Raw genomic sequence first — 22,150 nt, forward strand, 5'->3', positions numbered from 1 at the left:
CTAGGTGGCTGTGTTTAAGGTGTGTTGTTGGGAGGAAGACTTAAAAGTAATTAATGCAAAGATTATCACCAGGGCCTTTGTTGCACTCAGATTTTGTATTGTTTTTATGACACAATGATGTCAAATGGCAAAAATGTAAGCACATTTTATTTCATTTAAGCAGTTTCTGCAAGTGGACGCTTGGCCTTGCTGCCGTCTTCATTTTGCACTGCCAGAAACGATTCAGTTCTGTCGTTCTTTAAATGCATGTAGCTTCACTCTTATCTCGTTTACTATGGAAACAGTTTAATGCTTAACATAAAGGTGGCAAACTGATAGTTGGAAATAAACCATTTGAAAGTCATTTTTGTAGCAAGCTGTGCAAATGTGACTCTGTCACCTGCAAAAATGCATCTAAAAGGTGCCTGCCTTACAGTTTTGCCTTGGTAACCCAAAAACACAGTTTGAGCAATTTCACCTTCTTTATTTTTGTCTTACTGCTAAAAGAAAAACACAATGTAAAGATAGGTTGTAGGCTTGTTTGCACAGGTCAGTAACCTATGTATCTAAACTTTCTATTGGCCAGAATTGAGCATTGTGTTTAATTTTGGTCAAAGACTTTGAAAATACAGTTATATATTTTGTGTTTTTACTCTGTCAGTAAAGATAAAACCTGTGGCACCAATATTGAAACGGCATGTAAGCCAGGCAAAGGGTAATTGGAAGGCCACCTGCACACTGTTTTCTCTTCTTTCTGTAATGAACTGTTATCTTTATCAGGCATGAATATTATTCTATTGGAATGCATAATCGAAAAAAATCAAGCCTCTGGCTCTTTCTGTACCGTGTCAGTGGAAATCAATAAATGACAGTATCGCACTTTGTTCTGTATTCTAACATTTTCTTCTGAATCTTTTTTTAAGCAGCACATCTAAAGCTACATGTCCTGATTGCGTAAAGAAAGCAGATATGTTAACAGAAGGGACAAATCTGATTCATAGAACAGATGCTGGCCTGATTAAGTCTGTCTGTGGAAGCAGTAGTGATGCAAGTTAGACTAAAAACTTTTTTCCAGTAGAAATCTTTGTTGAATTTGTCTTTTATTTGAGGACTAGGCTAAAAACTTCACCTGGTATGAAGCTGTGGCATCTAGGTTAGGTTAGAAATACTGCTAGACATATTTCTTTTAGAATTTGCCTTTTAAAGCGACATGTTTAAAAAGATTTTTGTTTGGAAACAACTGAACTGATATTTTTCAAGTCACAATATATATGACGAGTACCAGTCAGGTTTCAGAATCAACCATAGCACAGAAACGGCTCTTATGACCAGAAGATCAACAGTGATTGATCTGCAGGTCATCTTTGTTCCCTGCTGCCTTCAACACTGCTCACCATGACATTTTAACTCAAAGGCTTTATTATTAAGCTGATTTTTATCACATCTATAGGATAATAGATTCTGTGTCTATGTTAGTAATTTTAGATATAGGCTACCGAAATTATTCAAACAGGTGTTCCTCAAGGGTCAGTACTTGGTCCATTACTCTTTAACCTTTACTTGTTCCTACATAGTACTGTCATAAATAATCATAATATATTCTACCATTCTTATGGAGGTGATATGTAGTTGTACTAAAATTTTCCTTTGATGATCTAACCCCTGTTCAAGCTAATAACCTGCACTGATAACATAAACTACTGTCTCAAAACCTTTTCAAACTGAGTGAGATGAAAATGTTTGCTCTTATTTGTGAAAAATGTGTTCATATTTATCCCGTTCTCTAAAACACAGTGAGCAAGTCAGGAGTCTTGGAATTATTTTGGACAGTGATCTCAATTTTGATAATCAAATTAACAAGACCAGAACTGCTTTCTACCACTTATAAAATATATCTAAGGTTGGAAAAGGATTATTTCAAACTGAATCTGAGGAACAGGTCCATGCATTCATCTCAAGCAGGTTACACTACTGTAACACTTTATTTACAGCATAATCAGAATCATTTGTAGGACGACTTCATTTTGCAGCAAATTTCTACACAGAAGTAAAAACAAAAACAAAAACAAAAGTGTTTCATGCTAAGAGGTGTATTTTACACACGAGTGGGACGTGCGCTTAGTGAGTATTTATAAACTCCTACTACTTGGTGTCGCTGTGGACACAAAGAGTAGCGAACCAATCCGCGTTCGTGGCGCAGCTGACGACGTAACAGACAGCCAATCGACATGGAGCTTCGCGGCTTGCCGTTTCCTCTGTTGAATTTTGAATTTTTCAACGAGAGCGACCCAAACAGTAGGAGAATTTGATAAAGGAGCATCGCGCCCAAAGTAAGTGCAGCCAGCCTGAGTCGTTACTGCTATGTGATTTATTTCAATTTCGAGTTAACTGTCTAATATACTAATATAGAATCTGCACTAATCTTTAGCCCCTGTCTGGATAATTTACGATTTAAATAAAAAATATATATCGATTTCATATTTGCTGAGAGCATGCTCTTCAGAAAGCTAACGTTAAACAGAAACTAAGCTATGTTTTGATCATATCCAGCTTTTAAATAAATTGACTTCTAATACGTGTTTTGTGGTTGTATTAAGTGATTTAATCGGGCATCATTTACTACGTAAACTCTGTAAAGTAGCTTCTAGCTAGCTAATCTTTAATATTAAACTAAAACCTGCTCAGGTCAGATGATGGGCTGTAATTTTCTTTTCACCGGTATAACTATTAATACTCATTTCTTGTTATAAAATCTGAGGTTAACTTTACGTAGTTATAGCTACACTTAGTTGCTTTGACTGTCAGCGTTGATAGAAGACACAGCTTTGAAGGGACTTTAGCCTCATGTGAACTGTCTGTTCACACTGAAGACGAAAACGTTTCATTATGTCTGCATAACAAAGCATAGTGTGAATTTCTGTGGCACTACCAATGTTTAAAATGGACATTTAGCCTTTTTCGTGTCTAAACTGATGCTTTTTCTTCTTTGTATATTGCTATTATTGTTATATGTACCGAAGGAAGATAAATATTGATTAGCAAACATTTGTTGATCTGATCATTGGTCACTGCCAGTAAATATTATTATTTACTTATAGGGCAGTCAGCTAGGCCAGTATCAGTCCTTGATTCCCTAAAAATGTTTTTAAATTTTAAACTAGGTATATTTATCAGCTCGTCATCAATTCATTACTTTTATATAAATGGATATATGTTTTAGTAAGGTTAAACCATGAGCTGGGCGGTGGAGGAGTGGAAGGATGGACTTCCAGGGAAAGCCCTGCAGAAGATCCAGGAGATGGAAGTCCAGCTGGATAAACTGAAGAAGGAGAAGACACAAAAGCAGTTTCAGTTGGACTCCTTAGAAGCTGCACTCCAAAAACAAAAGCAAAAGGTCAACATTTATCAGAAGTGCTTGAACAAATGTGTTTTGTGAGAAACAAACTGACACATCTATTTGAAAAGATACCCAATCAAAACATTTAAAATAAGCTTGAGAAATACTTCTCCTACTCATATGAGTCTATTTCTCCAGGTGGACAGTGAACGTACAGAGACGTCTGCTTTGAAGAGAGAAAACCAGTCTTTATTAGAGTCATGTGACTCTCTAGAGAAAGCTCGGCAAAAGGTTGTACATGATCTTGGAGTCAAAGAACAGCAGGTCAGTTTCTGATGAGAGGAAGAAGCATTTGATCATTGCAGGATAAACCTAGTTTCAGATCTAGATTAACATGTATTCAACAGTAAAGCTGAAAGGTGTTAGTTAATAGCCACTGTTCATCACATGTATAATTACAGACGCTCATATTGAAGTGTGTTTTCCTGTTAGTGTGTCCCGCCCTTTTTATTTGTGAGCAAGTTATATCTGAAGATAAAACTTTAAAAACAACTTATGTTACGGAGGAATTATTTATTTTTCAGCTTGGGAGTACAGATTTGCATAAATGGTACTCAAGTGACAAGCTCACAAGCCTGATATCCAACTAATGTTTTTGTCTAACTGAATTGTCTTCCTAAACGTAGGTGAGCTACCTGGAAGGTCAGCTTAACTCCTGCAGAAAAACCATTGAACGACTCGAACAGGAGCTCAAGAAGTGAGTTCAGTTATGCGTCTCTCTCTGTGCTGTTGTATGACTCAGAGTGATAAATTCAGTGATTTATCAAGACCTTGATGAGCACCTTATATCTGCTCAGGCACAAAAATGAACTGGATCGTTCCCAGCCTGCTGGCTCTTCCTCACTGTCATCATCCTCCTGTGAGCTGCAGACCTACGCCACTCCACAGAAGAGTTTTCAGACACCAGCATCGATCCCAGCCTACAGACAGCATGGTATTAAAATGTGTTTTTATCTTCAGGGAGTCTGCAATTCATTCTGTGTTCTTATTTATTTATTTATAAGCAAGTAAACATTTGATTTACAGACTTTTCTCACTTTTCTTTTAATATACATTTCTGTGTTCATGTGTAGGCTTATCGCAGTTATTTCTAGAGTGTCTCTGTCTCTAAAAATGTATATAGAATCATTTTTGCATTCAGATGTCTTTTTTTTTTAAGCTCCATCTGTTAAGGAGTCACTGTTTTCTAAATGACTGAATAAGTTTACTTTGGATTTGAATTGTGTGTCTTCCATAGATAATAGACTAGAGGAGCTGCAGGAGAAATACAACCAAGAGGTAGAAGAAAGAAAAAGACTGGAAAGTGAACTCAAAGTCTTGCAGGTCAAAGTAAGTGCTATAAATAAATCTATTTTTATAATTATGAGCATTTATTTCTTAGTAGTTTTAATATTTCTCATCTTCTCTAGCTGTTGAATCAGTCTTCAGTCAGTGTAAGTCACAAGGACATTGCTGCCCGACAAGCCGGGTCTTCCATTTTCCCATGGCAACAGCAGGATTCTGCCCATCGCCGCCAGTCTCAGGACATAATGGAAACACCTCTAAAGAGGCGAGGGACATCCCTTTGGGACGCCCATGAGGAGACGCCGATCAAACCCAGCCAGCGGATGAGCTCTTCCAGAGCAGCACCGAGTCCCAGTGGATCCTCTCAACAGATGGAGCAGCTAAAGACTTTGAACCAAGGTATTTTGTTATAAAGTATTTTATAATTAGTATGTTGGGTATTGTTCGGTGTTTAGTAACTTTTGCTTTACACTTCTTTTTTTGTGGTTGTTGTTCTTTTAACAGAGCTGCGTGGCCATGTGTCAGAACTAGAGAGGAACTTAGCCAATCAGGAGAAGGAAATTCGTAACCAAGCGTCCAAACTGCAGGACCTTCAAACGCAGCTGAACCAGGCCCGCAAAGACCTCAGCGAGCGGGACAGAGACCTGACCAAGGCCAAACACGAGCTGAGTCAGGCCACAGACCGACACCAGCAGGTCGAGTCCAAGGTAGGCGACATTATTTTATTCTGCTTAGCAGTAAAGAGCACAAGTTAATCACTAGCAAAGTTGTCTAATGATTTGAGTTGTTTTTAGTGTTCATCGGTTGAGCAGAAACTAAAACAAGTCACTGAGGAGATGAGTTGCCAGAGGCACAATGCTGAAAGCTGCAGACGGGCACTGGAGCAGAAACTCAAGGACCAAGAGAGAGACAGTCAGAAGGTACAACAGTGGGAAATATTTTAGTCTTTTAAGATTTTTATTAATAATGAAGTTTTTAGAATTTGGTTTATGAATTGTGTTCGTACCTGTTATATTTTGTGTAGGAACTTGCCCAGCTGCAGAGTTCCCATCATGCTTTGGATCAGCAGCTAAACCAGACCAGAACCAAGCTGACCCAAGAGATCCAACAGGCCAAAAAAGACCACAACATACTGCAGGCAGACATGGAGAAGGTAGATTTGTAACATCGCACCAGCACATTTATTAAAAGATTAAACCATTTCTACTTGGTGATTTTGTTGGACGAGGCCTAATTAAAATCTTTTTATAAGTGTGAGTCGTGTAAAATTAGTGCTCACTGACTTTGTGAATGTTGTGCATTTGATGAACTGCTGAAGATGCAACTTTAATTTTGTTTTTAGTTGTATTTTTAGTAGTCAGTTTTTAAGTTAACAAAAAGATGTGTAATGAAAAAAACCCACCACATCCTGAGTGTGTTTAGGCTTTCAGAGAGGAGCGAAAGCCACAACCCTAGAGGAAAAGTATTTAATGTATCTTAATTGCCTTGACCTTAATTTGTATCACACTGCTCCTTTTTAGATGTGCTTCCAGAAGAAGCAGATGGAGAAGGAGATGGAGGAGCAGAAACAGAAGCTGCTGAGGTCAGAACAAAGCCTTCAGGCCTGTCAGACCAAAGAGCAGGACCTCCGCAAGAAAATGGAGGTGGGCTGAAAATCCGTTTGCTGTAATTGTGAATTTGCAGTTCTGCTTTTAGTGCACTTCTCATCATTGTAGGGCATGGATTCATGTTATCCACTCATTTCTTCATCCCTCCAGGAGCTGCAGAAAGAGAAGAACAGTATGACTGTCCAGTTGGACCAGAGCAACAGGCGCCTCTCTCAGCTGGAAGAAGAGAAGAAGAGTTCAAACCAGAGCCTCAAACGTACCCAGGGACTGCTAGATGATCTCAAAGGTAAATTAGTTTTAGGGATGTCAGAAGTAGCGGTTAGTCTTGAGAATTAATCTGAGGTTATTTTAATCTTAAACTGATTTGTCTTTTGGATCTTTAGCTAAATCTGAAGGGCAGGCGGAGGAGCTGAAGAAACTTCAGTGTAAACTGGAGCAGCAGGCTCAGACTTCAGCACGTGAACAGGAAAACTTAAAGAAAACACTTTCTGATGCAGAGACCAGAAATGACAGGTAATCATCATTTCATTTTCATAATCAGCATTGTGGAGTAGGAATAATACATTTTGTTATTAATCCTTGTAAATATTTAATTTCACTGTAGATCTCAGAATGAACTCCAGAAACAGAAACAAGAGTCAGAGAGGCTGAGCAACAGGGTGACGGTGCTAGAGAAGGAGAGCCAAGAGTTGAAATCCAACCTCTCTGCGAGTCAGAATGAATGTAAGGAACTGAAACGAGAACATCAAGCTCTGCTGGACTGGAAGAATGAGAAGGAGAGCTTAATTAATGAAACTGAAGCTGTGCAAAAGGAGTTCGCAGACAAAATTACCAGCTTGGAGAGTAGTCTGGGCTCCCTAAACGAGGCTAATGATGAACTTCAGGTAAGGAGCAGTGGTTTCTAGACTCTTGTTTAAACTGAAAAGTAGAAAATTCGATTGCCTGGTGTCAGAATTAAGTTTTTTGCTGATATTCTGATAAATAGCTTTAATTAAACTAATTTTTACTTAGTGTCAAGAATAACCACAGTACAAAATCTACTGTAGCAGCAGCCTTGAAGTAGATTATCCCTCACCCTGAATACGTTTTCTTTCATTACTGCAGAAGAAGCTCACGTGTGTAGAGGGAGAAAAGGCCAGTCTGTCTGCTCACATTGATTCCCTGAAGGGAGAACTCCTCAACAAGTGCACAGATCTGGAGGAGAAGGCGCATCAGTACAAGGAGCTTCAGTCTCAGTTCTCTGAGGCTGGACAGAAACATGCTAAAGACTTGGAGAACATAGGAGTGCAGGTGGCTCAGCTTGAAGCACAGGTGACTTATAGTTATTTATTTTTTATAGTCTTTAAAATATTTATTTCAATTTCATTAGCAACCATTATTGGAATAAATCATGGACAAACATCCGACCCCTAATGAAAGCTGCTTCTTAGGCTCCATTTTTACGAGAAATGTTCTATAGGAAAGTGAAATTTTGAAAGTGGTAATACAAAAATATAGCGTATCTCTCTCTTTTGTAATCCACTGATGTGCTATGCACCATGCTTCATATTTTCGTTCTGGTAACAACACAGCAAACCCATAAAGTTTTTTTATTAGTTTTTCTAATAAATGTTTTTTCTAATTATTAGTAATTCTAATAACTGTACTCGATATAAAGGAGTACATAAACTAGTAAAATCCATTGTCAGCACTTGCTGAATCTCTCTTTCTTAATACGATTTCATTTTTTAATAACTTAACTAGGTCAAAGATCTGGAGTTGCGTTTGCAGAAGGAAATCACTCGAGCCGAACTCGCTGAGAGGATGAACACCGACCTGCAGGATGAGCACAAGGCAACCTGTGATCTGGTCCGCTCCAAAGAGCAGCTGGTAGAGCTGGGGAGGGCTGAGATCAGCCAGCTGAGGGAAAGCCTTGCTCAGACAATTGCACAGCAGGAGGAGCAAAATGCCAGGTGGGAGTTTTTCGTGCAATATTGGTAAAAACTATGATAATTGAAATAAGGTAGAGCTGTGGAATGACACATTATGTCCTGTCTTAGCTTTGGTATAAGATCGAAGAAAACATTGTGAGAAAGACAGCAATGTACATCGTGGCATATTAACTTTCCAACACTGTTTTTAGAAGCAAGTTGCATGAAGACATGAAAACACTGTTTGACTCATACCTTCCATCTGCTCAGTTGTGATATGTACCATGCTACAGGTGGTCAGAGTGCAAAACACTGAGTCAGAGCTGCTTTTCTGGACAAGCTGTGTTGACACCATCTACCTGCATTTTTTCAGCATTATGTCCTGAATCAACAACAAATAAATGTTCTTTATATATATATATATATATATATATATATATATATATATATATATATATATATATATATATATATATATATATATATATATATATATATATATATATATATATATATATATATATATATATATATATATATATATATATATATATATATATTCATTAACGCCCATTCCATATGGAATGTCCAGTAACTGCTGACAATATCAGCTGAGCTTTGGTTTTAATGTCTATTCTCTGTCTTTGATTTGTAATTTCACTTAGGTTAGCAGAGGAGAAGGCAGACCTCCTAAAGCAGTGTGAAGAACGTGTTTCAGCAAAGGCTGAAGAGACTGAGCACATCAAGCTGCAGTTAGAGGAGGCCCAGCAGGAGCTGCTGCTCACCAAAAACCAGGTCTGCTTTAGTTAAACTGCAGTGGAAGCTTTTTTTTAAGAGACTTCTATTTATTCTCAAACTTTTACTTCAATAAGTGAATAAAGTTGGGAAACTGAAAAGTGCAGGAGAATTAAACAGGAAAATAAGACTTCTCTAGAGTAAAATCTGACCTGTGCTAGTCTGCCTTTGGTTGCTTTTTGGGTTATTTTTATCTTGTCACTTTGGAAAGGATACTTTGCCATATCAACAGGCCTGAACTCAAACCACCGTCCAACTGGTGTCTGTATCCACTGTATGGACAGGAAGTAGTTGCGTGAAATCCAGTTATGAGGCTTTAGGTGATGCTCTGATATATTTCTGCATATGTTGAGATATTAAGTAGTTTTTGCTGTCCTACATTTAGTAGTACATTTAATCACTATAAAAACTTTGCTGAGCATTTGGTGTAATTGTGTTGTTACTGCTTTTTTAAATTAATTGTCCTCCTCTTCTTCTTCCTCTTAGATCAGTTCCTTAGAGCAGTTCCTGAAGGTCCAGGAGCAACTGGGAGCAGAGCTGCAGAAACAAATTAAGACAATGACAGAGCAGGAAGAGGAACAAATTCGGATGTACAACAAAAAATCAGAAGAACTCAAACAATTAGAAATGGATCTCAGTGATCAGCGGAAACAAACAGAGGAGAAGGAGAAGCAGCTCAGAGAAGCTGAAGTTCAGATATCGTCTGTGGAGAAACAAAAAGCCGAGCTGGAAAATGAAATTCAAGATTTGAAGAAAGAATCAGAGGTAAAATCTAAAAATCTTTGCTTTGTTGTCTGGTTATGTGCGGATATTTTAATTATGTTCATAATTAATTTATTTACTTGCCTATTTTTTCTTACCAAATATAAATGAAACCTTTTTAATTAAGATCATTCAGCACAGTCAGACCGAGAAGATCAGCAGCCTCCTGGAGCAGATTTCATCCTTGGAAGAAAAGGTCGATGTGAACAAAGATGCAGCGGAGAAGCTTCCCGTCTTGAAGAATGAACTGGATGTAGCCACTCAGTCCAACACTGACCTTAAGAAGTCACTACAAGCTCTTGAGGAGAATCACTCCTCCGCTATAGAAATTAAGTCTAACCTGGAGAGCACTCTGGCCGAGAAGATGAATCTTCTCTCTGCTTTGGAGAATGAAGTAAAAGATCTCACAGAGAAGATGGGTAAAGAGTCAGAGCGTCACGCTTTGGAGATTGAAAACTTCCTCAAAAAAGAAAAGAGCCTTGACGAACAGCTCGAAGCCACAAAGAAATCAGTCAGTGCTGCCAAAGCAGAGTCGAGTTCACGTCGGGAGGAGATCCGGACCATGAAGGCGACTCTGTCTGCAGCGTCACGCGGCTTGGAAGAGAGAGACAGCACCATAAAAGATCTGAAGGAAAAGCTGAATAAAGCTGAGGCAGAACAGACCAAAACCTCAGAACTCCTGAAGGAGAAGGTGGTCGCCATGAATAAAATCAAGGTTGGTTCCAAATGTGTTCCTGTTTATGTTCTTGTTTATTACAATATTCTTAGACACAAAGGAAGTGTACTGTTGGATAGTGTAGCAAATCTTTTAGTTGCATGTTCTGAGTTATTAATTATCCCCCTCCAAACAATTAAGGTTCAGCTAGAGATGCTCCAGATGGACTTGGAGGACAACGAGACAGCCATGACCTCCTTTGACAGTCAGGTGGAGCAGCTTAAAGGAACTATAGAGTCACTGGAGGCCATGCTTGCTCAGAGCCAGACCCAGATGTCTGAAATGGAGGCCATGCTGGATGAGGGCAGAGCCCAGGTTGGATAATTGTTCTTCTCAAAAGTGCTTCACTCACACACAGTGTTTGCTGATTCACTGTTGTCTTCTGTCTTTGTCATCAGCATGCTTTCACTAATCAGCGGCTCTATTTTCAGGTCTCTGTCTTGGAAGCCCGCTTAGATGAGGTCCAGTCGCAGAACTCTCTCTTGGAGTCAAAGTATGTCACAGCTAAGGAGGAGTTATTTGAGAGAACCTGTGAAATAACTCGTATGGAAGAGGAAGCTATCCGACGTCACGAACTGGAAGAGAGTGTTGCTACATTAGAGGCTAAAATCAGTCAGATGACACAAGACAATGAAAAGCTGGAGACAACTCTCGGGGAAACCATTCAGGACAAAGAGAGCAGTCTAAATCAGCTTCTCCAGGAGAAAAACAACCTCGAGACTTCTCTGAAACAGCTAATGAACGACAAAGAGCAAGTCGAAGGTGAAATGGTGCACGTAAATGCAGAAAAGAAACTGCTCGAAGTTACTGTAGACGCACTGTCTGAGGAGAACAAACAACTGCAGTCTAATATTGAACAGGCAACTGAGGAAAAGCAGCAAACAGAAGCCAAGATTAATGAAATAACTGCTCGGAAACATGAGGCTGAATCTGCCCTTAGTCAGCTCACTGAAGCAAAAGCCCAGTTAGATGATATCCTGAAAAAGACGAATGAAGAAAACGTTCAACTTGCAGATGAACTGCATGCATTAACTTCTGAGAAAAATGACCTGGTTACTAAATTGAATCAAGTAGTAGAGGAAAAGGTTCAGCTGGAATTGAGCTATAATCAACTCTCTGAAGAAAACATCAAACTACAGTCTAATGTGAATCAAATAACTGAGGAGAAGCTGCAGTTACAGGAACTCATAAAGGGCCATGGAGATGAGGTTGCTTCTCTCAGAGAGGAGAGCGAGTGCATCCAGCACTCCCTGCTGACCTCAGAACAGGAGCGCCAGAGACTGAAGGAGCAGCTTGAGCTGATGGAGGAGAGGACTGAGGCGACGAATAAAGAGCAGTATGTCTACATGGCTGTGTCTGCTTTGAAGTTTGTATTAGCTTTTTAGCTGTTTGCTCTGCTATCTATATAATGGCTGAAATCACAGTGTGTTTTATTTTGTATCACAGGAGCGAGCGGTTTACAGCAGAGCAGGCTGAACTGCACCAGAAGCTGGCGGGCTTGCAGAAGGAGCTGACTGTGTTTAAGCAACAGTATGAATCACTGCTGGAACAAGTGGGCCAGCAGCACAGCCTCATTCAGCAGCTGTCAGAATTCAAGAGCCCAGCAGACAGAAACAACATGGAGGAGGCAGAAACTGATGGTGAGTGAGGAAATGTTTTTTTTTCCTTCATAAAAAACAGATTTCCACTTTCCTTGAGTACATATATTTATATTTATCTGTTTAGTTTACCCAGCTGAAGCAGCAGCCGAGAGTCAGGTAGAACCAGCAGTTAATTCAAGCCTCTGCACCAGTTCGGAGTCCCTTCCAGTAGAGGAGGAACTTATGGTGTCTGAACCGACTGAATTTGCTGATGCTTTCAGGTGCAGTGAGTTTTATGCTGCCTTCTGTTTTGTGTTGACTGTTTGTATGCAATGAAAAACAAAGCTAACCTCCCCTCTGTCATGTTAGCGAGGTCAAGCTGGTCTTTAAGGTGGACGCCACCAAGCAGGAGGTGACGCAGGAACAGTCAGAGGAGGATGGGGAGGCGTTTGTAGCAGATGTAGAGGAAACGAAGACGAATGAGGAGGAGCAGCTACTTCCTGAACAGGTTAAAACCGCTGTAATAGTCACTTTTCCTTCAGTCGTGCATGGTACATCATTAATCTTTGTTAATATGTTGTATTCGTTGTCTGTTGTATATTCAGATTGTTAGGAAAATTGTTAATTTCTTTGGGAATACATGAGGTTCATAATGGAGCAATGTTTTCATTATTTTTATTTATTTTGTACAGGTTTCTGAAGAAAGCTCCAACTCCAGAGATGTTCTTGTAGATGAGTCTGTAATCCATGACGTGTCTCCACAACCTTCCTCCTTCAGTGAGAAAAGAGACACGAAATCGTTTGGTGAGTAAATCAAATATCTAAAAACTGTTTTGTTTATTTATTATTTATTGTTTTGCATTGAGTTCATACTTCATTTAGGTTTGTCCTTATTTGAATGCATTTTTCTTTTGTTTATGGAATAAAATAACAAATGCTTATTCAGCTTAGGCTGAATATAAATATTCAAATGGCATTCAGACACATCTGTCCATCAACAGAGTCATCCCTGGTAAATGATGAACTCGAACGTTACAAGGAAATGATCAGAAAACAAGAAAAGGAACTTGAGACTCTGCGCTCAGAGTTCGACCTGCTGAGCTCTGACCTGGAACTGAGAAAGGAGCTGACCTCTGAACTGGAAGTCCAGGTTCAAAACCTGGAGCAGAAAGTTCATGCTGCCGAGGAAGAAGCCCACAGTGCATCCTGTCAGCTGAAAATTGCTTTGGATTCAAAGAAAAATCTTTCTCATGAGGTAGGATGAAGATTTGTCAAATAATGGAACCAGTTTTTTGTGTTTCTTTTACGTTAATACCATGTGCTCATATTTAGCTGACCCAGCTGTCCGAGGAGAAGGAAACTTTAACTCTACAGCTACAAACCACTAAGTGCCAGCTGACTGATGTTATGGAGATGCTGGAAGGACTTGAGATGGCCAAAGGTTTCTTTTTACTTTATATTAGAAAAATCACCACAACTCTCAGAAGTAAAGATACCCCTGAGAGTTTCCATTTAAGGTCATGCTATTAGATTAAAGGTTGTTTTTGCTTGGTTCTGTAGGTGGATGGGATGAGAAGTTTCTTCAGCAAGAGAGCGAGCTTAAGAGGGTTCGCTCGGAGAAAGCTAACCTGGAACAGCACATCCTGGGAATGGAGTCTGAACTGGAGACTATGCAGGCTGAGGGGGCCAGACTGAAGGGTGAGATGGAGACTCAGAGGAGGACTTTTTCAGGCATGGAGCAAAAGATAGAAACACTCATTACTGAGGTGAGCAAAGCCTGCAAGCTAAAACAACACAATACTGTGTATTTAAAGGCCAAATTTATGTGAACCTTTTGGGGACCAATAAAATAAAATAAACTAAAACAGAATTTGCTCTCAAATCCCCTTCAGTTTCCCCTTGTACAGAAATATAGACCAAAGCTTTGGTCTATGTTCTGTTGTAAGCTTGTTGTCTTCTGTTGTTGTAAGCTTTCATCTTGCAGAATACCCAAAGGTACTTATAAATCTTATATCTGCAGACAACTCAGCTGAGATCTGAACTGGTGTCTTGCACTGAAGAGCGAGATGAGTTGAGCCAATCCTTGAGCCACTGGAGGGAGAAAGTTCACAGTCTGGAGAAAAATAATTGTGACACAAGAAACCTCATTTCCATCCTGGAGGATGACATCAGAGCAGGAAGGAAGGAGTATGAAGCCCTGCAAAGCAACACAGACAAACTGAGGACAGAGAGGCAACAGGTACACATGGAAATTTCCACAGAAGGGGAGACTGGTTAGACATGGTTACGCCCCAGTTACGACTTTTGACTTATATGGATGCATCTAACAGTGACAAGACTTGCTTTAGCCAGCTGAATCAGATCAAAGCAATGATCACCTAATCCTCCTGTAGTTTTGAATAGATTCTCAGGTCTGATTTATGCTAGATCCTTATGAAACTTACGATATGTTAAATTACTTTTCTTTTAAACAGATTTTTTTTGGGGGGGGGGGGGGGGTTGTTTGTTGTGTTTTTTGTTGTTTCCTACTAAAACTTCATCTATTTTCCTTCACATGAAGCTGGTGGAGCAAGTTAAAGAGCTAGAGCGGACAATCTCCCAGCACTGTGGAGAAAGAGAGGAGCTGATTGGCCATCTTAACCAGATAAAGGAGGACCACAGTTCCTCCAGTCAAAACACAGAGTCCATGGCTGGAAAGATAAAGGTGAGGAGGAAGTGTATTATGAAGTATGTCCCTGTATGTGGGAAGTGGAGTCAAAAGCATTTGGTCATAACTCCACTTGTTTTTCCTGATTCCCACCTCAGGCTTTAGAGGGAGAAGTGTTTCGCCTTTCCCAGTCTTTAGAGTCGTCTTTATTAGAGAAAGGAGAGATTGCCTCTCGCCTGAATTCCACTCAAGATGAGGTCCAGCAGATGAGAACTGGTATCGAAAAACTCCAAGTCCGCATTGAGTCGGATGAGAGGAAGAAAAAGAAGATGGGAGAGCTCCTTAAAGGTGACTCTTAACACTTTTGTTCCTGATGGAAAGAAAAGTGTGAATTATATAACCTCCACAGTTTTGTTATGTTTTGGTCTAAATGTGACTATATCCTTGCAGCCGCCCAGAGAAAGTCTGACTCACTGCAAGATCGCATTGATTCCCTGGAGCGAGAGAAGGAAGATGTAGAGCAAAGTTTAGAAGAAGCAGTGCTGCAGGTATTTAGTCTCACAAACAGTCAAAAAATTATGATTATATCTTACTGATGCTGACTCAGAATCCGATTCTGCTGCGCTCTCCCGCAGGCGGAAATGGCTAAAGCTGAGCTGGAGGAGGAAAGGAGAATGGTAACCTTGTATTAAGACTTTTTCCCTCTATCTGTGATGATTTTTGTCTTCTAATTATAAAATGTGACTGCAATCCAAACAGACTGTTAATCTGCTTCTCCTGCCTTTGTCTTTCTTGCTTCAGGTGGAGGAAGAGAAAAAAGAGCTTAGTGCGAAAATCTCAGAGCTCTCTACCACTCTGGAAAGTTTGAGATCTGAGAAAGAACACATGGAGAGACAGCTGGAAATAAAAAACAGAGAAATCAAGGAACTGAAGGCAGCTAAGGAGGAGCTGGAGAGAGGACTGGAGAAGGCAGAGGCAGAAAGAAAGGAGGAAGAGGAAAGACAGAAATGCAGATTAGAAGAACTGGAGAAAGAGATGAAAGGGGAAGCAGAGAGACAGATTAGAGTGTTGGATGACCTTCAAGCACAGCTGGAAGCCTCTCGGCAAAGAGAAATTTCACTTGAACAAAAGGGCACAGAAGGGGAAGCAGAGAAAGAGAGGATGCAGGCTCTCCTGGTGCAGTTAGAGGAGGAGAAAAAACATCTGCTGAGTTCACTACAGGAGTCACAGACAGAAGGAGAGAAGCTCCGCTCTCATGGAGAGGAGTGGGAGACAGAAAGAAACAGCCTGAGGACCCAAACTGAAGCTCTGGAAGAAGAAATACAAGAGCTTAAAACACTCATAAAAACTACTGAGGACAAGATGGAGGTTTTAGAAAAGGAGAAGGAGGAGGACAGAGATCAGAAGCAGGCCTTGGAAAGATCCGTCTCCTCTGTTATGGCAGAGAAAGAACAGATCGAGGGAGAAAATGGACGACTTGTACAGGAAAAAGAAGAACTGCGCACAGCTCTTTTATCATTAGAACAAGAGAGAGATAAGCTGCGCTCCTCTCTGTTATCTGTAGAAGATGAAAAGGAGAGATTAGATCAGGGGAGAAGTGCGTTAGCCAGCGAGAGAGAAGAGCTTCAGTCGAGTCTCTCCTTGTTAGATAAAGAGAAGCACGACTTGCAGCAAAAGCTCTCTTTCTTAAATCAAGAGAAGGAGAGAGAGGAGGAGGAAAAGCAAAAGATAGAAGCTGAAAAACAGGAACTGAAGTCTTCTGTGTCTTTGATGGAAGAAGAGAAAAAGAACCTGTCTTCAGCTCTGCTTTCACTGGAACAAGAGAAGGAGAAACTCGCAGAAGAGCACGAGCATCTTAAGACAGCAGTGACCTCCATGGAGAAGGAGCTGGAAACACACAAAGTGTCCATCTCACAACTCAGTGAACAGGTATATGGAGAGAAATACCCAGATTTATTTAGGTCACAATAAAATGGAAGAAAAAAGGACTGGTAGTACTCACTCTATGCTCCTTTTTTAGAGGTTGAAACACTCTAAAAAAAAAGGGGGTGGGGCTCGATTAAAATAATTAATCGAATTAATTAGAGGCTTCGTAATTAATTAATCACATTTAATCGCACAAGAAAATTTGCCCCAAAGTGCAAATGTTATTGTAATTTTAAAGGGTTTTTAATGGGAAACAGAATAAATAATAGACATGGACATGAATATTGTAAACTCAAGCTCTTTTAATTTATGGGGGGGGGAAAGCATTTAAACTGCATTTCACTGCAAAACTGAGAAAAAAAAACATCCCTGGCCAAAATTTAGCAGACTTAAAAATAAAGTGTTATTTTAAGTACATTTTCCAAATGGTATTGTCTTTAAATAATAATACTAATTTCAACATAAAGTGCAGTTTCTCTTCTTAACAAAACAGCACAGAAACATAAAAGCTTATTTGAACAGCTTTACCTTTTAAACTCTGAGTAATCTTAGAAAAAATTATTTTGTACATTGGGCTAAAACAGTGTGATCATCCTCCAACATTTTAGTGCAAAAAATTACAAACTTATTGGACTCACAATATGCTTATTAAATGTCCGTCTCTTTCAGCCAGTTACTTAGACAAACTAGCCTGTTCACATTTTCAGAGCCCAAGGCAGCTCTCTTTTTTGTTACTATGTGACCTGCAAGTAAGAACAGTCTGTCACATGGGACAGAAGTGGCAGGACTAATCAAATACGTGCAGGCCAGGACAGACAGCTGTGGGTGGGTCCCTGCTCGACTGGACCACCACTGCAGCGGGGAGTCTGTCTCGCTGATGGTGGATTCTGCTCTGTACAAACTCAGGGCTTCCTTATCTGAATCTGTAGCACATTTTCTATCTCCCTATCTTCTACCACTGATAGTGGTCTACAGTCCAAAGCAATCCATTTTGCAAGAGAGTTTGTAAGTTTGTCTGATGTTGACTTACTAATTTTGGCCCTAAAGCCAGTCATTTCATCAAGTTTGGGCTGGCAACACCTTTTGTTGGTACTCGAACTGGTAGCGCTAACAGCTCCCACAGTTTTTGTGCCCGCTGTAACATGTTGTGCATTAAGATGGTACCATAACCGAAGAACTTCTTTTTGTACAGTTGGCACAAAACCATGCTTTTATCAAGGCTTCCATTGAGTAGTCTTGAAATTTTCTTCCAATCAATCCTAGCAACACACTAGCTAGCTGTGTGTATCAGTGTAATTGGTATACCAGGAAATTGTGCATTGACAAAAGTTCCCCTTTGCTTGGAACGCAAGTGTGATTAAATGCATCAATTTTTGTTAACGCTTTATTTTTTTTAAAAATTAATTAATTGCAATTAACACGTTAAATTCCCACCCTTATCTAAAATACAACTCTCTGTCCAGACAGGTTTGCAATCACTCAGCAGATGTCAGTTTTTAAATCTAAAATATCCAGTATTGTATGAAAAAGATGAGCCAAAAATGTTTGGAACTGACATTTGTATGATAACACTGCATATGAAAATAATTTTTCTTTGCCTCAATCTCTCCGTCCCCTCCAGGTCTCAGAGCTAACATCGCGTGCAGCTCGTCTGACTAAAGACAAAAACTCTGCCCTGAGCAAGATGAGTCTTTGGATGAAGACCTGCAAACAGCTGGAGCAGGAGAAGGAAATGATGTTAAACGGCTCAGGTGTGCATCCATTTAACAGATTTACCTTTGTGTTTTCTGTTATGTGTTCAGCCTTTTATTGTCAGATTAAGTTGTCCTTACATTGATCAAACCCTTAAAGTTAAATGCAGTTTTTGATTTTATTATAGCAGTCCTTTTTATTCCTGTTTAATGGCTTGAATTGAACTCTTAACACTTTTTGCCTCATCTGTTTTGTGTGTATATGCAGATTAGTCGATGTCTCGAGGTGATGGATTGTTTCTTAAGTGTATGACCTATGAAACTCTGGCTGTTTGAATCTGTTTTTAAGTCTGTTGTTGGTAGGCTGTAGTTCAAAGGTGTAATTATCTGTGCTACTGACAGCCTTTTTTTGCTTATATTAACTTAAATGCCAACAAGTTTTAAAGCTTGTTTTAATATTTGTTAAGGTTATCACAGTGAAGATTTCACTTTCATGTTACTTTCTTTTCTGACAATTTTCATGAAGTGTTTTGTTTTGAATATGGGGTACATTTATGTTTCAGGGGCAGGGAAGAGCAGTGAGGAAGGGCCGACTGAGCTGACCCAGCTGAGGAAGGATGCAGAGAAACTAAAGGAAGAAGTGGAAAACCTAAAGTCAGCCTTGGAGCAGAAGATGACGGAGGCTGAAGAAAGATTGATGGCGTCTCAAGAAAAAGACCAAGAGGTGAACAAACTTAGCGCTGCACTTGATGGAAAGAGAAAGGAATTAGAGGAGAAGGTTAAAGAGCTGGAGGAGATGAAGACTGAGTTGGAAGAAGTGAACAAACTTCTGGAAGAGAAAAGCAAAGAGGCAGATGAGAGCATGGAGAAATACTGCAGCCTGATGCTTGAGGTTCACAAACTGGAAAAGACCAACGAGGCTTTGAAAACCCGACTGGAGCTGATTGGTGCTAGCCAAAATGCTAATGACAGCCACTCCAGCAGCACCGAAGGCCGCCAGCGTTCAGGGAGGAAGTCTTCCACCAGACATCAGGAAATAAAAATCGACGACAATACCGAAAACATTGCTCCTTCGACTACTCAGAGATCTCCCCCGGGCTCAGGGAAACGAGGTCACTGTGAAATCAGCACTCGAGACAGCGCCCAGGAGGCCCTACACAAGGTGACAAAGAGGATCAAAGCCAACGCCACGACCACACCCAAATCAAGACCTGAACAGGAAGATGAAGAGTTCAGACCAGAGGGACTTCCTGAGTTGGTACAGAGAGGTTAGTGGCTGAAAGTGTGCTCTGCTTTGTTACAGAGATCCTACAGCTTTATCCGTGTATTTAAATACACCACCATCAGTTTGTGAGTGTGTGTGTCTGCGTGTGTCACTTTCAATTAGCTGAGTAAGCACAGGTGCAGTTACACAACAGAAACAAAAATCAATATTCATGTATACATTTATTCTCTGTGCAGTGAAATAAAATCATTATTTGTTCCTTAGGTTTTGCTGATATTCCTCTGGGGGAGGCCAGTCCTTTCATCATCAGGAGAACCACAGTGAGGCGCTGCAGCCCTCGGCTGGCTGCCAAACAAACTGCATCTGATGGCAAGGTGAGTAATGCAGGAATCTCTTTATTTTTTTTACAGACACAGCGCGTTTTTTGCTACTTGTTTCCTTTAGTTAGTTTCACAAGCCATACTCTCAATGGGCACTTTATTGTGTCTCTACTCTGGTATTGATGCCACATGGTATATTAATGCACTGTAAACAGGCAAAGTTGAATAATGTGATGAATAATGTGAAAGGTGTTCGGCACTGCAGCTTATTATCTGTGAGGAGCTGTAAGAACCTCTAATTGTCGGACATCAGCTGAACTTTTAGATACAGTGTGTATGTCACAGTTAATAAAGAACAAAATGTAATGATGGATTTTTAAAAAAAAAAAAGCAAATTTAAACTTTGTGTGTCATTTCTACTGACATCATTGGCATCCAAGAAAGTGGACAGGGAGGCCAGAGTGGGAGAAACAAGAATCTTCCACCAAGGGTCATTATGTGTATAATTTAGGTTGCAGTGGCCCCTAATATGGCCACAGAATGTCCGGCCCCCCTCGTCTCCTTCGAGTTGTTGTCACATCACGTCAGGTCAGTGAAGCAGCAGGAGATTAAAAGACTGTAAAGATTTCAGGTCAAATTGTTAAAAGCGAAAGGATTTCCCCTGCTTTACTGAACCTCTGCTGTACACCACAGTATCAGAGTAACTGAAGTGTGACTCGAGGGTCATACCATATGAAATCAACTGAATCTGAATTAAGTTCCCACCCTTTATATATTTGGTATGTTTAATGAGGCCATGTCAAATTTTACCTTCATATTATGGAAATTTACTGAGTTATAGCCCCTTGAAGGAGTGGGATGACATTTGGTGCTTTTTTTTATTCAGATCATTTTTTTCCAGTACTTTCAGCTCATAACTGAAAAACACATTCAAGCTCTTTAAAAAGAAAAAAATGGAACCAAATCAATTTTACACACATTCAAAGAGTAACCATTTGAAAACACATTTTCATTATAGCACAATTTCTTCTGTAACCACTATTATATCTGTTAGTATTGTGGGAAATAACATAGTTTTAAACGAATCTGCACCCATTTTATGCTAGCAACACAGTAATAGAAGCATGCATTGTAATAAGTCACAATTTCTAAAAAATGATGCCACCATTGGGATAGGTGGCTGCTCAAAATACGTTATAACATATAAAAGTCGTCTTTACGTTTTGATCAGTGTGTCTTCTAACTTTGATTCCTTCTCTGTCAATAATTTTCAGTCTAATCACTTTTAACACACAAATGGGAGCCACTCGCTTGTTTTTCATGGAATCGTCCTGCAGCATAAATCCTACTTTCTGATTCACTTATTCACTCTTTCATCTGTCGTCTACTTTTTTTTTCCCTCTCAGGGTTTGGGGCCCATACCTCTGCAGAGTCCCTCTGCTGCTATGGCAACAGACACCGCCAACAGGAAGTGTTCCCCGAGTTCTCGGAAGACACCAGAAAAACAACTAAGAGAGCAAACACAGCAAGGAGACAACTGTCACGTTCAGTAGATCAGCCTGGACTTGCACGTACACAGCCTTCCACTTAGAAACACACACATGTACGTCACAAAATGTTAACGATCCATGTTTGTAAAGTTACACGGATCTTTAAAGACATGTTTATTTTAAAGGTGTACTCCTTCCTAAAATGCACTTTTCCTTTTGGGTTTGCGGGGCTGTGAGTCACATTTGCTGGTAAATGTTTTTCTGCCAGAACTTTATAACATTAAATTACTTCCTAGGTGTTGTTCTCTTCAGGTTGCTCAAGAAAACAAAGCACTAACTCCAGTAAGGTGTCGAGGCAGTTTAATATGTACACATGCACTGATTGTCTTTGTAGAAATGTTCATTCCTGTCATATCGTCTTCCCTTTTTATCTTCCTAACAGTTTTCTCATGGAACTTACTTATTTTCTTTTGTACTGTTCTTTATGTTTGTAGATAAATATTGTTTTATGTCTTTTATTATTCCGAATGCTATATCTATAGTAAATGCACCTGTTTCATTGATCTGTCTTGTAAAAAGCTGAATGTCAATGGCAGCTAAGATTTTCTAGATTTTCTATTCCAAAATTAGAACAAATATGAAAACAGGTTTTTGACTCCTTTCCTTGCTTAATAATCTTTGTTTCTCTTTTTTAGACTTAGGTCTTATTGACCAGTGTAAATAGTTAGTAATGCATAAAGGCTTTTTTACTAAATCATTTTTACTGCTTGACTTGTGTGATCTCATGTGTCCTGTCTTAACTGATCGAAAACTGCTGTAAAG

At 39.7% G+C, this 22,150-nt stretch overlaps 1 protein-coding gene across 3 annotated transcripts; it reads left to right on the top strand.

Moving 5' to 3' along the window:
- Positions 1-2,247: 2,247 nt before the first annotated feature.
- Positions 2,248-22,099, top strand: cenpf (centromere protein F). 3 transcript variants are annotated; one of them, XM_080303231.1, is made up of 38 exons: positions 2,248-2,309; positions 3,200-3,373; positions 3,515-3,640; positions 4,003-4,073; positions 4,174-4,310; positions 4,614-4,705; positions 4,786-5,059; positions 5,165-5,367; positions 5,455-5,580; positions 5,685-5,813; positions 6,181-6,303; positions 6,418-6,553; positions 6,651-6,780; positions 6,872-7,151; positions 7,372-7,578; positions 8,011-8,219; positions 8,843-8,972; positions 9,459-9,737; positions 9,862-10,449; positions 10,591-10,764; positions 10,881-11,815; positions 11,896-12,089; positions 12,175-12,310; positions 12,399-12,537; positions 12,722-12,833; positions 13,031-13,284; positions 13,362-13,470; positions 13,590-13,795; positions 14,050-14,268; positions 14,590-14,733; positions 14,835-15,024; positions 15,127-15,224; positions 15,312-15,353; positions 15,478-16,605; positions 18,224-18,353; positions 18,857-19,561; positions 19,783-19,892; positions 21,245-22,099. In XM_080303231.1, exons 2-38 carry the CDS (start codon positions 3,212-3,214, stop codon positions 21,389-21,391), a joined length of 8,574 nt encoding a protein of 2,857 aa, XP_080159357.1. In that variant the 5' UTR covers positions 2,248-2,309; positions 3,200-3,211; the 3' UTR covers positions 21,392-22,099. The 3 variants fall into 3 exon arrangements, with proteins under 3 accessions (XP_080159357.1, XP_026026696.2, XP_080159359.1); XM_026170911.2 differs by having other exon boundaries at positions 10,881-11,785; XM_080303233.1 differs by having other exon boundaries at positions 2,267-2,309; positions 3,204-3,373.
- Positions 22,100-22,150: the final 51 nt, after the last annotated feature.

This window comes from Astatotilapia calliptera, chromosome 1, assembly GCF_964374335.1.
Source record: "Astatotilapia calliptera chromosome 1, fAstCal68.1, whole genome shotgun sequence".
Classification (NCBI taxonomy): domain Eukaryota; kingdom Metazoa; phylum Chordata; class Actinopteri; order Cichliformes; family Cichlidae; genus Astatotilapia; species Astatotilapia calliptera.